Source organism: Chlamydotis macqueenii, chromosome 2 (assembly GCF_036417535.1).
Source record: "Chlamydotis macqueenii isolate bChlMac1 chromosome 2, bChlMac1.mat, whole genome shotgun sequence".
In the NCBI taxonomy this organism is placed as follows: Eukaryota; Metazoa; Chordata; class Aves; order Otidiformes; family Otididae; genus Chlamydotis; species Chlamydotis macqueenii.
The window spans coordinates 57,370,445-57,387,473 of NC_141557.1; the positions used below are offsets into that span (position 1 = coordinate 57,370,445).

Genomic DNA, 17,029 nt, shown 5'->3' on the forward strand with positions numbered 1-17,029 from the left:
GTGCTTCTGCAGAGTGGGAAGCAGGCCATGTCCCTCTGTGGAGTGCTTCAAGGAACCCCAGCGCAGCAGGATGCAGAGAAGGACAAGTGTGAAACTCGTGTCACTAATTCCCGCTTGATGGGTTAGTTTTTCAGTAGATAGAAATTTAGTATGTGAGAACACAAAAGATATTTTATATTAATCTGCAGCCTTACATGTCTGGCAGTTCTGTTCGCCAGGGCCCCAGCAGTGGTCTTCTGTGCAGTTCGGATGGCATTTGGGACCTAAAACATGAGAGCAGAGTATTATATTCTACAAACATGACCAACAACAACATCATGTGAGTCACAGAAAACAAAGACTCAAGCATTCCTTCTCAATAAATTAGGGGAGGAAGCACCTATGTAACAGTGCTCAAATATTTTGAGAGCTGGACGTTAAATCCTTATCCTTTGTTTATCCCTGGTTTCCTACGTGCAGTTCTCCACACCTTTGAGCAAGTGAGCGCAACACCCAGCCAGTCTAGCTTACGAAAGAGGCATATTTTTCCCAGGAACAGGAATCTCAGCTACGGCTCGGCTGGCCCTTCTGCTGGAGTTTGCCTGCAACGGCAAGTCACTGCTGGCTTGCAGCCTGGCATGTGCCAGCTGCTTGCTACAGGCCACATGTAAATGAACGTTTCTGAACAACGCGGTTCTAAAAAGAAAACAAACCCAACTGGAATCACAGGCAACTACCAGCTACTCTGACCACAAAGTAATTCGACTTGTCTGCTTCACACCCTCCTCCTGCCCCCTGCCAAAAATATTCCTTGGCATAGGACTATGCAGCGGATGGACAATCGATGGAGAGGCAGCAGGATGAATGGACACTCTGCCTGAAGATTCACTGCTGGGCTCTTTCCCATCTCTCCCTTTTTCTTTTTCTTCCTCTTAATGACAAGCAAAGTCCCAGAGAAACAACTTATTTTAGATTATGGGATCATTATTAAAACGGTAAATGGCTGTCTAAGCAGATTAATCTGGAATTCACTACATTTAAGAGGCATTTCCTACTAGAGTGATTCTTCCTGCTAACAACACATGATTCTCCCTCCCCTCCACCGCCCATCAAATAGCTGAACAAATGCCAATACTTGTCCAAAAGTTGATTGATTTGGTGCTGGACCAAAGAACTTTTTTTTTTTTTTTAAGTTAAAGGTTAACATTTCTGTGGTGTTTAGAGCCAAACTGCTGTGCTGACTTGTATAGTTTGCAACTCCTTGATTATGCTATGGCTCTGCAGAAAAATATGTCAACACAGAAGTTGGCTATTAGCCCTCAGGCAATTACGCAACTGGAAGAAGATAATGAAAATATGTTTTTCCGCCAATTTATAGTGCCAGAAATGACATGCTTAGAAATGAAAATAAACTCTCCTTTCCGTGAAATGACTGGGGATTTTACAAGGGACTCATAAGGCCAAAGGATTAGCTTGAGCCCACTCTAAGCATATCCCACACAAACTTTTAAATATGTGCTCATCTCCCTGCTGATCTAAAGCATCAGATTCATCTGCCTGTTTATCATTAGTTTTGCAAGGATAATCCGTGCAGCCCAAAACACCAGAGTGTTATGGTGCTCAGCTTGGGCCTTAGCGCTAAAAAGGCTTCAAGTCCCATAGTAACTCAATGAAGGTACCCATAAGGGTTTTCCAGACCAGAGCCTTGTATTGTAAACAGAAGGCTGCTGGAAAGCAAATGAGTCCACATTCTTCTCAGCTGTCTTTGAAGAACACATATGTAGGGTACTATCTGAAACCCAGAGAAGCCTTCCCAAGAATTTCGCTCAGCTATGAGTTGAGGACCTAACCAGCATGACAAATTACATCTTAGGCCAGTGGTGAAGAAATGAAAGGACTTCCCTTGTAAGATGGCTTGGTGGCCCTGCATGCAGCAATTGGTGGACCTGAAATCCACTGTACAAAAGATGGGATGTTCGTTATTCTCTCTGAAAAAGGGGATTATATTGCATTTTTGGTAAGTTAATACTCACAAGAAGACAGGTTGCTTGCAAATTCGAGCACCGTGAGAGGCTTCTTGCTTGTGTCAATGATGTCATTCCAGAGAACAGTGTCCATGTTGCACAGCTTGGGGTTGTTGCTGATTTTGACACCTCCATTGAGAATTTCTGTCACAGAAGGAAAAAAATTGGTAAGTGAAGCAAACTGCCTAAGTCTTCTGTCTCTCATTTAAAGAAAGGGAAATAAAACACATATTTTTTTCACCTCAGTCACACTATGCTGACCGAAAAAGGATAACCTGCACGGCACCAGCAATCCTGACAGTGCAACTAACACCAGGCCTAGACTGACAGGTTCTAGAGGGTTGGCTGCTGTTGGATGCCACTACATGTGGCTTTCTGCCTGGTGCCACCTCCAGAGGCCACTGCACTCAGCAGGGATGGCACTGCTGGGGTGCACAGACAGAGTCTGTGTAAGACCCTAACTCACATACCACCAGCTCCCACGGCAATTTAAACAAAAATACTGATTTGTATGCGCTAGAATCAAATAATGCAAAGTAACGAGTGGATACTTCTTTGACTTTTTGGGGGACACAAATAAATCTTACCACCCTGTTGATGCTTTGGATTTTCTGGATCTTTCTGCAATGGGAAATTATGAACTTTTTTCATCTTTTGAAGAAGTCTGGCTAGCAGTAAAGCAATTAGGAACCTGGGAAATTACATTCAGATCCTTGTTTTTAAAGCAGCATTTGATGACATATGACTTTGACAGGAGATCTTCAGTCAGATCTTGATACCAACAACCTAACAGTTCAAGTCTGCTTTACAGATGCCTCCCCCTCTTGCCCTCGTCTCACCTGATAGCCGTTTCATTGGCAGCTCTCGGAGTCCCTGGGTTTTATTCATGTGGTAGTTAGATAAAACTGCCAGGGCATAAGAGCTGTCATACAGCACATTGCCTCGGATGATCTGGAGGTTTTCTAGAGGAATGACATCCACCATGTTAAGCGCGATGAGCACGTAGCCTGCAACCTCCTGTATCGTCTGAGAGAACAGAAGAAACAAGGTGCTTAACCTATAGCACTCTTCTTGATGGAGTCGCTTTCCTCCTCCCACCCCTCCAATCCACCATCTTCCAATTTTAAGGAATGATAAACCACTTAATCTCATTTAAAAATAAATAAATTCAAGAACAAAAAAGGCCTATGTGGAAAACTTTGCTGTCTAAGCAGGTATACACTGACCCTTAGAGCAGCTACCAGGGGGTCATGCTAAAGGTCCAGCTTACTCCTGTTCTGACTCCAAGCAAGTGGGGCAAGCAAGTGGGGCTGCCTAGGGGATACAGGAGAACAGGGCAAGCATGTACAATATGGCAACCAAGTGTAATGCTTCCCCTGAATACCTGCCCAGCCTCCAACAATTGGCAGCACAGAGGCATCACGTGACTGAGGCTTTTACACTCTCTTCTGTGCCCTGTCCCTTGTGGATCCTCAAATGCTCCACAGAGCGGAAGATCAGGTAATCTTCTCCCTCTTAAATAACAGTTACAGGACAAAAAGACAAGTGAGGCGCTGTCTCTGGTCATAGGTTAATTCCTGCCTTGTACAGTGAAATGTGTGCATTTCTCTCTCCTACAAAAATCACCATAAATGAAAAACACGCAGGTTACCACTTAGGATATTTTCCTATTCTGTAAAGATGACCAGTGAGTTTTCAAGGGACCTGTTATATTCCTAGGAACGCTGTACTCCATGGTCAAGTTGTGCTTGGGAAAGAAAAATGGCAATACCATCATATTGGTAACCCATACATCTGAACCATGTCTGTTCTGATGTTCTTGCTTGCTACTATAATGAAATGTTTTTTTCCTTTTCTTTGTTCCCTGAGAGAAAAGCTCATACAAAGAGACTACTCTTCTCAACTCAGAGGACTGACCTGCTTATTCAAAGCTACAATATATATTTACATATATATAATACAACATTATAAAGATCTCTGTGCAAGAGCTCTTGGCTGCAGCCTACAGGTGTGCTGAGACTGATCTGCAATTTCGCTGACATTAGCTAGCTACGTGCTTGGATCACCACAGAATTTTATAGGTAGTTCATCCTTTGCCCTTAAAAAATGCAGTAGGATTCCTTTGTCAGGGAAGGCCACATTGGCCAAGAACACTAACCTTCAGGAAAGAGAGATCACGATTGTGCTCCACGTATGTAATCTCCAGGTTGCTAAGTACCACCTCGCAATTGTTGTACATCCTCTGCAGGCTGGTGAAATGGTCTTCCACATGTCCCAGTTGGGTCAACTTGTTATTTGTCCCTTGACAAACTGTGGAGGAAAGAAGAAAGCTCCATGAAGGAAAGCAAGAATAAGTGCAGGGTGAAGACTTGTGGCCCACCTATCTTTACAAGCAACACAGTAAGTGAAGCATCAGCACAGATTCGTAAGAAACAAGAACATTATCTTGCATGACCCTAAGGGCAATACTGTAGGGAGCATGTGATGTTTCCCGGGCACAGAGATGCACCAGAACTAAGAGCTGGAATAACCCTCCATCACTTTCTGTTATGTAAAAAACACCAAGATGAGGCTTTTGTACATAAGTAGCACTAAGTTTTCTGTATCACAAACATAACTCAGTTCTTGAGGAGAGGGAATACAGCACCATCAAATACTATTGAAAGTGGTGTGCTGCCAGGTATCACCAAAGGTGATTTCCCTGAGGACCCATTTACAATACTTTTGGGGGCGCTGGGTTTTCTTATAAGCTCAGTGGGAGGAAGCCGGGGTTTCCTGCAAGACTCCTCAAGCTACAAGTTGGGTTTTAAGAGCAAACTGAACCTCCAGGGCTCACACGTCTCTTGCCACTCTGACATACTCAGAGTATGACAGATTCAGATTTCCTGGCATATTCAGCTTTGGCACACAAATCCACCTAAGCCTGTTCTGCTGATGGGGAAGGAAGCAGTGCCACACAGAGCACCACTGAGGTTATAAACATTTATAATGGCATGATGGAAAAATTAGTTCTCACCTGAAATTCTATTACTCTGCTTCACCAAACCTAGAGGAACTGATAGAAGTTATCACCACCATATTTGGTGGCAATGAAAGAGCAAAACGCAAATTGCTTTAAAAAAAAAAAACACAGGACCCCAGAAACTGTATTCATCCAGTCATTCTCCAGGCTATCCCTACACAGTTAAAATTAATACGTCTCTGAATTATGCTAATACAGAGGAAAGGAGAACAATACAGAAGGCAGTGCACTAAAAAAATTTCACAACATCTTCCAGGTGGAAAGCTTCAGCCCAGCTTTGCTCTTCAGTGTGGAGCAAAAGGAGGCTGTTATCTCATTGTCGCTGTAATGCAAGCCCAGTCTGACGTAATGGCTTTCCATAACACACTGAATGAATTGTGTTCTTTTAACATGGAGAAAATAATAAACGACACAATACTTTTGTAGAGCCATAATTCCTAGAAGCACCAAGCAGAAAACGGAACACCATTGTGTGGGGTGCTGTAAAGCAAATAACAAAGACTCTTGACAAAGTTGGAGATAAGTTTCAGAGCTAGTAACATAAGACAACATCTGTTGAAGCTTTACCAAACAATTGATGTTTTATTAGTAAGAAAAATAACTTAATAAGCAGTGATAAAAACACACTTATCAATTGTCAAAACCATTCACTGAACATGTGTTACTTCTCAGTACCGTCATCACCATTAAGGACCTACAGTGATAACATTAATACTCTTCATCCATGTTTAAAGCAAGGCTATTCAGCCACATTCCTCAGTTATTTCTTATTATACATCTAGTTAAACATTATGGTGTTTGGGATTAAAGTGGCAACTGCCACTAAATGGAGACATCTTAACAGGGGCTCTGATTACACTAAGCTGCTTGTAACTACCTGAGCCTCAAGTGTGGAAAATGACCCCTTTTACATTTGTCTTGAATTTCTGTAATAGACAAGAAATTTCTAAGGAGGATTTTCTGTTCCAGTTTCAAATGTAACTGTTCCAATGTGTTCATGCTTAAAATCTGCATTTGTTGCCTTCTGCCTCAAGTATGAGGATCACAAACTATCCGCCAGGTCTTATTCTGTGGAGTGGTCACATTTTGAAGGCAGATAAGTTATAAATATTGTCATATTGTGGTCTACCCTAGAAAATTTGTTGTTGTTGGGGACAGGGGTGAAGAGGCTTTGAACTGACTGAAAAAGTCAAAGAATCCTCCCACAGGTCATCTTGGATTTTAAGTAATGTTATCCTCCAACTAAGGAAAAAGCCAGTAATAAAAGACTCTCAGATGGTTCAAATCCTTAGCTCGGATGTTCAGTTTAGGCAACTCAGATCTGACCTCTAAAACAGTGTACACTCAAGTACAGTGCAGGAGCAAGTACAGTTTAGACTGCTCGAAGAAAGGAAGATATGTAAGTCAGCCTGTTATGGTCTTTAGTGTCCACAAATGGCTTGATGCTCTTGCTGCACCTCTGGTGTTAATAGCAAAGATCTGCCCTGGTACTGAAGACAGGACCTAAGCAAAAGTTGCAGTGCTACGTCTGAACTGAAGGAAGGGTGGAAGGAGGAGCCTTCTCTGGCAGCATCCTCCTGGCCATCCATGCCCACCATTGACCCTACACAGCTTGGCACCAATCAGATTGTACAACAAAACAGTCCAGCTCACTGAAATAAGCCCTAGGAGAAACTGCACACATTTGAATTTGCTTCCCTTGGGATCAGACAAGAATTGGAACCCTGAACTCAGCTCAGCTGTCTTGAAAAACACAGACTTTTTCTCTGCTTATTAGGCCAAGTTTGATGCAGCAAGCGGAGGGCATAGTTACTCTTGCGCTTCTCCCTCTCCCACGGGGCTGCTCAGTGAACCATGCCAAAGAGTTGATCCAAGCTACAAATAATGCAGAACAATAAATAAATTAATGGCCAGAGGGTATTCTTAGTTCAGGAGAGCTCACTGATTTGGTTCACCATGGTGTCCCATAAACAGGTGCACTGGAAACAGCTCGAAGGACAGCAAGGAGGCAAGAGCAAATAGCCAAGAGAAGTAGTTTGCCAGCTTGTGAAGCTGCAGAGGGAAACCCAGACACAGCGAGGTTGGTCCTCCAGGACCTACTTTCTTCCCCTGTTCTGTGAGTAGAGAGTGGTTTGATGGCTCTCTACCAAAGGTGTTTTAAGCCACATGCAAAACCACTTGTCCCCTCCAACAGGCTCATCACATCCTCCACATAGCAAACAGAAGATGTATGTGAGATGTTAGTTAAGAATTCAGAAAGCAAAAGAAGATGAGTTGCTCCTGTTAAGATCTCAACAGTATACAGCCAGCATCAGTCAGGCCACTCCATAGGAGCTTTCCCCTCATGTACAACTTTTTGTTTGCTCAGAGGCATACAAGGCCAAATCCTTGTTTGCTGCAAAGAGATCCAAGTGAACTTCATTACAGCAGTATTTACCAAATGGGAACCTGGGTCATAAGCAGTATATGCTGAGCAAATAAAACCCAAATCAGACAAAACAAGCTAAACCCCTGCAGCAGTATTAGTGAACTTGGGCAAAGGTGCTGTAAAATTTTCCATCTAGAACGTCTGGAAAGAAAAGAAAATAGCCCGCTTGCATCTGATGAATAATACCATTCCTGCAATTTCTTCGCTTACAAAAAATGTGTTCTGAAAAGATACATGCTATAATTACCTGTATAGAATACTACAGTGTGAATGCCAGCCAGAGGCAAAAGCACAAACAAATCGGTGCTCGCCTCACTCCATAGAGTTTTAAGTGGAACGTCCATGCATGAGTGGACAGGTTATATCATGATTCAGCCTCTATTGAGCTTGATGTATTTGCCCTCCAAAGGACAGATTTTGATCCCACATACATTCATCATATACTTTTGTTTCAATGTGTAGCAAAGCCAGCGCTCTCCAGGTTTAAGGAGTCAGTGGTGGGTACGGAGTCTTTCGTAGTACTGCTGGGGCTGCGGTACGTAGTACATACCATGCGTATGAGGGAGTATCTAACATATGTCCCATGTGGACAGGTACACACGGCTGCAGTACATTTTAGTTATAAAGGGGAGTAAAAAAAACCTGAGGCGTTTCCTGACCAAAATCCAGGGTAAGAATGTCCCTGACAAGTAGCAAAGCTGAGATCCAGCTCTGAACTTCAGGGTAAGGGGTGATCCCTAAGAGATGCAAGCTCTGCTCTTATCTGCGATGTTAATATAATAAAAATACAGCCAGTCTGGAAAGTTTTGACATGGAAAAGATGTCCCAGAGCCCCAACCACCATCCCTGTGACATGGAGTCAACTCAAAAAGTCTGCAGGACAGCAGCATAGGATTACCACTGTGAAGCATTTTATTTCTAGATGATATTGCTCTCAGCACACACGCTGCACTTCCTAAACGCCAAAGCAACATGGACCTTGAATCAGTCACAGTATTACCTCAACAGACAGCCTAAAAAAAAATGTAGATATTGCTGAAAAGAGCCAAAATGTCAGGTGCTGTATAAGAGAGTGGCAATCAAACACTTAAGAAAGAGGCATACTGTACTGATAGATGCAAACTTGCTGAATTTTAGTGCTTATGAAAAGTGCAGGGTTGGCTGCTCTGGATACTAAAATACTCACTCTGCCCACGGACATGACTGCTGCCCTTCTCTGCTTCAAACTTGGCCTTGAAGGAGTATTTCTAGGCGACGCAAATGGGTTCACCCTCTGCTCCTCAGGTTTTTTTTTGCCTTGTGTAGCCCAAAGAAGTGGAATGAAACCAAAGCATTTCCTAAATGGCATTTTCCACAAGTGATGGTAGAGAGACAGAAAAATCCATCCAGCTGTAACGCTAAGCAACTATATTCTCCTAAATCCATACAAGCTCAGATTAAACAAAGCGGTCCCTACAGAAATTGCCCTGATAAAAGTGAAATCTGTTTTCATCTTTTCCCCAGAAAAACTCTGATTAGTGAAGACCCAATCCTGTCATGCATGTTTGCCCCAGACTTGAGAAAATCCCTGGAGAATGCTTTGAAACTAAATTATCATCAATTCACAAATCATCAGCTGTTTCTGCCCATGCTTAGCCTGTGTTAGTCTTCCTGTGGCACTGACAGACACATCAACATAATAACTTGCAAAAGGCAATTTCAGAGACATGCAAGTCCATTTCCATGCTTCATATATCACTAATAACTCTATGCCCCAGCACAATAAATTTACATACCTTTTCTGCATGTTTTCCAGCCATTATTGACAATAATGCAAAACTTGCAGACAAGAGATATTTGTTTAATCTACCAACACATTTATAAATATTCCCCTCTCCTCACTCATTGGCTTTCAATTTCACTTTCAATTATTTTTTGATATTTCATGGAAGAGCAGTACCTTCTCAGGCACTTGGTCCAGATACAAAGCTGCCTCTGAAGGCCAGGGGAGATAATAGCACGCAGTGTCCCACCATCAGTGCTGCCCACAGCCAACTCACCTTAACAAGAGGGTAGGGAAAAAACCCCTTTCAAGTGAACTGGAATAATTTTGTAAGAAATACTTACGGGTCAGCCCTGCACAATACCTGGGGGATCCTGGCCATGCCCTATGTGTCCACACTCCTCCCTAGGAGAAAAAATGCTTCCCTCTTATGAGGGCTGTCACTGACCTTCACCTAAAGGAGCCTCAGAAATTAAATTAAAATCCTTGTGTCTTTCAAGCACAAATCTGTACATCAGATTAAGAAGGGCAGTGGCTGTACGTCAGCTGTGGGGTTTTTTTAACTGATGTCAAAGCATTTCCTTACAGCTATCAAAAAGATCCATGAAATCTACTGTGGAAACCAGAAAAATGCAGCTAGTACTGTCAACTGATCAAAATAATGGCTTACAAGGAAGCTTACAAGGAAGTAGTAGAGCAGAGAGGACATTTGTTGTAATGTCTAAAGAGGCTCAGGGGAGATCTCATTGCACTCTATAGCTTCCTGAAGGCAGGTTGTGATGAGCAGGGGTTTGGCCTCTTCTCCCAGGCAACAAGCAGGACCCGAGGAAATGGCCCCAAGTTGTACAAGAGGAGGTTTAGATTGGACGTGACGAAAAATTTTTTCTCCCAAAGAGTGGTCAGGCACTGGAATGGCCTGCCCAGGGAGGTGGTGGAGTTGCCGTCCCTGGCAGTGTTCAAGAGGCGGCTTGATGAGGAGCTACAAGATATGGTTTAGTACCTGTGGCAGCAATGGTAGTGGGAAGATGGTTGGACAAGATGATCTTATAGGTCCCATCCAACCATGTGATTCTATGATTCTATGATTCTAATTTCTAATAGAAAGAACCATGCAATGCTTTCCTAAAGAAAACAGGGTATGAAATGTCAGTGGTTGGAAAAAGAAAGTGACATTACATTATAGGTGATTAATCATTTAAATAGAAACACTATACTCTTATACTATGTTCATCAGTTCCTCAACACTAGAGAAACATGTGATGGAGAAATTTTGGTATTGCTAGTTTGAGTGTGTCTTAGACACTGAATAAGAATTCCAAGACGGAGGAAAGTCCACGCAACACAAAAAGAAAACCAAATCTGCTGCGATGTGCTGTGGGAAGCTATGAAAAGGAAAGGAAAAGCTACAAAACAGGTGAAGAGTACAAACAGTGCTCAGATGCGGGCAGATGTTTTCCCTTGAGATGGGTGGTTGCAAATGCCTTTGACATCTAAGAAGTCCAGTTCCAGCTTAATGACAGCAGCATTCAGGCACTGGAAATGCTGCCACGAAGATAATTATTTTTGCACATATTCAAATACTATAACTTAAAATATCAGGAAAAACAGTCTTGTGTGGTGGTACTACATCCTTCCTCAGTGTGGTTTAGAGTAATGCAATTACTGAGATTAATTCCCACTTTCAGACACACTGGGAAAGAAACAATGGCAGAGCTCTTAAAAATACTTAGATGGAAACTGTAATAGCAGAAGTGACCCAAAACTAATGCTATAGTGCAGAAAAAGAATATGCCTTAAGGGAAAGCTTTCCCAGATGGTTGATGAAAGCAAATTTTCCAACTACATCTAATGTTAAGTTTCTCTAGCTCTGGTTAGGTGTGGAGACCTGCCCTCCGATGTCAAGAGTCATGTCCTGAATTGCAAGGGACGGAGGCAGCATGACAGTTGGCTGGCTCAATTGCTGGTGAGTGCCTTCACCTGAAAAAAAAAATAATTATAAACAAACCAGCTTGCTCCTGAATGAAGACCTCTCCAAAGTCAGCGCACTTCTGACAAGGGATTCAGCCTTAATAATTCCCTAGGAGGGTTTTTTTTCCTCAATATAATTTAGTAATATTTCTGTTTTTCTTCTCTATTGTTATTATTTAATTCAGCATGTATCTTCATTAATCCTCCAGATTAAGGCCAGACCGGGATGTGCGCAAATCAGTCTTTCCCCTGGCTTCAATGCAACCTGGATGGGGGATTAAACTCTTCTCTTGCAGATGCCGGTGTAAATTTGGAGCAACTACAATGACACGGTGGGCTAGCCCAGAGTTTGAGCTTTCTCCTCTAAATGACTTAGGATGTAACTGTGTGAGAACTACAGCAAAAACCAAGCTTTTCTGTAAGTACCAGCACAATTGCAAAGAAATAGGAGTTGTCTCCAATTTTCTACAGTTTGGGAAAAGTTTTAAAGGTGAATAATACATGGCAATTTTTGGAGGGAGTGTTTCTAGTGGAGCACTGAAAGATAACCTGATTTTACATCAGTTTTCTTCTGCTAGCTTTGTTAGTGATCTGTAAGAAGACAGAAAATCACTGCTGAGAATACCTGCAGATGATACAAACATCGCCAGCGTTCTAAATAATAAAGAGGGATAAGTGACCTGCACAGGCTGGTTTGTATAATTTAGGAAAATAAACCCTTTGAACAACATTTATGTCAAATATAGCCAAAGGCAAGGTCTTACATCAAAGACTGCACAACACGTACTAGACAAAAACCAGGGTGCTGGGATGCAATCGCCCTGAAAAGGACTTGAGGATAAGAGTTGACCTCAGCTGCTGGATGCATCAGTGGGAAAATGCCAAGCAAGGGGAAGCCAACAGCTGGCATTAATGGTGGCCTCTGCAGCAGAATGCTCCCCTCGTCCCGCCAAGTGGGTGCCACGGGATGCAGCTCCCTCTCCCAACAGCACCAGGATGCTCCAGCTGGACTTTAACCCTTCTCCAAGCCACGTTTCGGCTGTGCATCCTCGCCTACCCAACGGCTAGGTACAGTATGAATTTGCCTTGAGTTCTGCAGGCTACTTGTTGAGAGCGCTGGCTGGAAAGTTAAGCTTCCCAACATGTCCTCACCAGCAGCTGAGGTGATGCTGTCAGGTTGTTCATCATGCTAGCACCCTTTGGGGAGGCTGCTAGAAATGAAACCAAGAGCTTGCGTGGGTTCTTCTCTGTTGAGCTGTTGCTTAAGGTTAATGGCCAGGTCTACCACAAGTGCAATCACCAATGAACTCAAACAATGAGCTGTTCCTGTGATTTATTAATGACGAAAACCCAAGAATAAGGAAACACCGTATCTATCTACCGCTATGCAAACATAGGCGCGCACACATACACAAATGATAACAAACAGTTTATAAATTTTATACACACCACCTAATAACTTTTGTACAAAAAAAAAAAAACACACAGGGACCTTCCCCCTCTTTTTAACCATCTTTATAGAAACTCGGGCCACACTAACTCTGTTATTTAAAGTCAACATCGACTTTGAGGTCCCCCCCTCAGAAGTTTCTCCACGTGAGCCCAACGGAGCAGGGTGATGAGCTTGGCCCTACAAATCTAACAAATCTATCAAGACCAGGATGGGCAAAGTGAAGAGTTCATGCCGTAGCTTGTCATTTTTAGGCCCTCCATTCCCAACATACAGCAGAATGCCTGAAGGTGGATGATCTAAGATGCAAAACATGGCTCTTCAAGACAAAACACCAGCTGCAGCTTAGACATCCAAGTGGCGTACAGCACAGGGGAACACTGCTGAGCACTACGGAAAGGAACGAGACATTTGAAACTGTCATGGAGGAAATCAGGGAGAGGGAAAGGCAGAGTTGGTGGTATATTGGTAACAGTGGATGGAAGTATTGCCATCTCACTTACGCTGTTGTGGTTTTGTTTAGTCAGGGGGGGCCTAAGGTAGGAAACTGCTAGAAGTCGCTCCCCTTTGTTCAGTGGACTCAGCCAGGCCTAGGGCGGACCCGCTGCTGGCCAAGGCTGAGCCAATTGGTAGCAGAATGTTCCGTGATAATGCCTCTGTGATAACGTATTTAAGAAGGGGAAAATAGAAAAAAAAAAAAGAGAAGAGAAGATGTGAAGAAGCTGAGCGGGGGCAGAGGCGCAGAGAGGGAGGCACAGGCCTCAAGGGCCTTGCAGGCCTCACCCGACTCGGCCCAGCCTGGCTGCAAGAAGTGGAGAGGAGATGAGATGGATGATGTGAAGAGATTCTGAGAGGCACCTGCGTGCCTGTTGTGAAGAACTTTTCTTGTGAGAGGAACGGCTGCAGATGCCAAGGTCAGTTCAGAAGGAGGGGGAGGAGTAATGCGGCTCCTGGCCAAGATTCCCCTGCAGCCTGTGGTGATGACCATGGTGGAGCAGGTTGTACCCCTGCAGCCCATGGAGGTCCAGAGAGGAGCAGAGATCCACTTGGAGCCCGTGAAGGACCCCACAGCGGTGGAGGTGGATGCCTGAAGGCGGCTGTGGCCCGTGGAGGGCCCGCTGGGGCAGCCGTTCTGGAGAGACTGAACTCCGTGGAAGAGATGACCCACGCCGGAGCAGTTTCAGGAAGGACTGTGGCGTATGGGTGGGACCCCACAACAGAGCAGGGGAGGAATGTGAGGAGTTCTTCCACCGACCATGAAGCAGCGGCGTAAAACAATGCATGATGAACTGACCGCAACCCCCATTCCCTCTTCCCCCCTGTGCCGCTTGGGGCGGGGGGGGGGGGGGAAAGTAGTAGAGATAATGCTAAGCTTGGGAAGAGGGAGGGGTGGGGGGAGGTTATCTTGTTCTCTGTCTCATTATCCTGCTGTTTTTAGCAATAAATGAATAGTTTTCCCCAAGTCGAGTCTGTTTTGCCCATAACGGTAACTTTAAGGATTTTCTCCCTGTCCTTATCTCAAACCTCGAACTGTTTTTCTTATATTATCTCTCCCTATTCTCTCGGAAGGTGGGGGGAGTGAGAGAGAGACTGCGTAGTCTGCTCCTGATCAGGGCTGAACTACGACAATTGCCCAAGACTGTGTTTCAAGACAGTGATATCTATGCTGTGTGAAACTCACACACTGACCAAAGTAAGTTTATATTGTACTGTGGAAGACAATCCCAAACAAGACCATGGAAGGGGCAAAAGACCTCGGTGTCAGTCCCAGCAGGCTCCGTGCCCTCCCATGTTTTCCCCTAAGGCCCATTAGATAGCACAGCCTCCGGCTAACAGTCCACGGCTGCAGCCCCCCTGCCCTCCAGGTTCACACACTGGCATAGCTACTGCACCCATCACAAAAAAGCTGTATGCATCTGCCAGGCAGAGCTCTGGAGTGGGAGAAGGGCTGTCGTAGAGCCCTATTCATGTGAGGTTCAGGCCCTGGGAAACAGCTCAGAGAAATGAAAGAGTAATTGATATCCACGGTGAATTCTGTATTACTGTCTTGCTGCAAGTGGTGTAAAAAGCCTATGTAGAGTGCAGCAGCAAGTGGCCGAGAGACCTCGACAACGGGAATGGACCCTTTAATCTGAGGAGACGTGAGCGGAAGGGATGTGGCAACTCACGACTTACACCAGGATATCTAGCAAAACAAGTGGATGAAGAGAGATACCTGAGTATGTGCTCTTTGATCTAAAAAAAATTACATTCTTCATTGTTGTTTATTCTGGCAACATCTATGAAGCAGCAGGATTTTATAGCACAATAAAAAGAGAATTAAGATGTGGGCCCATGAAAATATGGGACTGGTTTCTAGTTACATCAGCACTGAATTGTTAAAAATTATTTAAAAACGAGTTAATTTGAGAAATGAGATTTAAGAGCATTAAACTATGCTGTGAACATTTTACCACATAGGATTTCTTGAGACACTGCAATTGCATATTTTCATTTGTGCCTTCTAATTAAAAGAAAACACATGTTTTTCTTTATTTATATTAAATCAAGTCTTATGTTGAAATGAGTTGTGGTGCTCATACATGTACTTCTGAATCTCTTGAGGTGTGAATTCTATGTGAGGACTCACACACTGATTCAAAAAGGGCAAGAGAAAAATAACTTACATCTGATTCCAAGTAGAAAACTAAAAGTTTGCTATTACAAATGCAACACATTCTTATTTTTTTACCAATAAATATATATATATATTCATATACATACACAGATACACGTAACGCTCCCACAGACTGACATCTCTGGAGACTGTAATATACCTGGAGAACTGCTGAAAACACAACAGCAATCTTGCAAGTTTTGCTCACTACCTTGAAGTATGCATGCCCACCTCCATGATAACAACATGGACTTCTGCGCGCAGTTCTGCCCACTGAAGTTAGGGCAAGTGTTGCCAGCAACCACAGTGGATGCTGCATCCAGCCTCTGGGCCCATATAGCTGCATCCTCTGAAGCTGGTCCATAGCAAGGAACTACAGCAAGTTCCAGCCTCACACAGATTTCAAGTTGGAAAGCAAGTTGGAAAAGTTGGAAAGAAGGATTTATATCCCAAAATTCCCCATGAGACATCTTGTCCCTCAGGAACGAGATTGTCTTCTCGAGCGAGACTAAAACTAGGAAAAAAAAATGCAGACAAGACTAAGATAAACAATATTTGCTGTTTCAGATAATGAAAGTACTGTTAAGTTATCTGTACTAACATAGCAAATGTCCTGTCAACTAACTACAAAGAACAAGTAAAAGCTGATAAAAAGCTTTAAAAGCTTGTCTCTAGTTTCATGAGAATCAAAGCTACAGTTAACACTTATATTAGGGCTTCCAGCAGAAATTTGGATATTTGCACATGTTCACAAGCAAGCAAGTTAATACACGCTGTTGGGTTTGAAAAGCCTCCAATAATATTTATGTTTAAAAGGAATAGCTGAAGAGCATATTAAATGTAAATGAGCTCTGGATCACCTTCTGATCTTCATTTCTGCCTTGACTAAAACTCAGTGGAAAGGCTGCTACTGAAACCAATGGGATCTGAATCAAGCTCTTATTTCACTTAATTTAACTGTGTGAAATTCAATAAAGGAGGTAAATAGACTTTCTACCACCCTTTTTTTTTTCTGGAAGGAGGAGAACTACAATTACATTTTGAAAGCACAGCTAAAAAAGCCACAAAGTGATTTAACAGCATCTGGTTAAGTTTTGAAGTTGGAGACCAAATTATCTTCAAAAGTCTGGGAAGAAAAAACATTGAATTTAGTCGTTGGTACTATAAATGTTGCATGTTACAGCAAGTGCACTGCTTTTAGAGTCGGTGTTATTTAGCAATAAGGAATCTTAGCCACATTTAATGCCAGGTTTTAGTTCTGTGAAGAAATGTAAACAAGTTTGAACATTTTAAACGGTACTTGAAATGCACAATTACAGTACGTTACATGCTGTTTAAACTCAGTAAAAGCTCACTCTTCAGCTCTTGATTTGCACAGTTAACTTCAGCCATGTAATCTGAGCTTGAAGGCAGGAAGCCTTCCTCACATTATTTCACCTTCTTCAGCAAAGCAACTGCTCCATTGCTTAGTACTGTGCCCAGAAATTCTGCAATCTGAAGTCCAGGAATATAATGTCATACTAGATAAACCTCTGCTAACGCTCTCAGAGTTGTACCTTTATAATACTCATTCACACAGGTCCCAAAAAATGAGATGATGGAGTTTATCTCTTTTTTTTTGATTGGTTTTAGAGTAGGGCCCAGGCACAAGTTTTATTTCTCTCTGACCTTGCCAAAATAGCCCTTCCACTGCCTCATGCTTCTTTTCCCCCAGTTCTTTAAAATAAATATTTCCGATTC

At 43.1% G+C, this 17,029-nt stretch overlaps 1 protein-coding gene across 1 annotated transcript in view; it reads right to left on the reverse strand.

Moving 5' to 3' along the window:
• EGFR (epidermal growth factor receptor) overlaps positions 1-17,029 on the reverse strand; it is a 171,792-nt gene that overhangs the window by 48,206 nt on the left and 106,557 nt on the right. Inside the window, exons 2-5 of the mRNA XM_086743059.1 lie at positions 4,162-4,313; positions 2,843-3,029; positions 2,013-2,147; positions 195-263 (exon numbers count right to left, since the gene is read on the reverse strand). Of these exons, the coding sequence (XP_086599185.1) occupies positions 195-263; positions 2,013-2,147; positions 2,843-3,029; positions 4,162-4,313 (543 nt within the window). The remainder of the gene's footprint in view (positions 1-194; positions 264-2,012; positions 2,148-2,842; positions 3,030-4,161; positions 4,314-17,029) is intronic.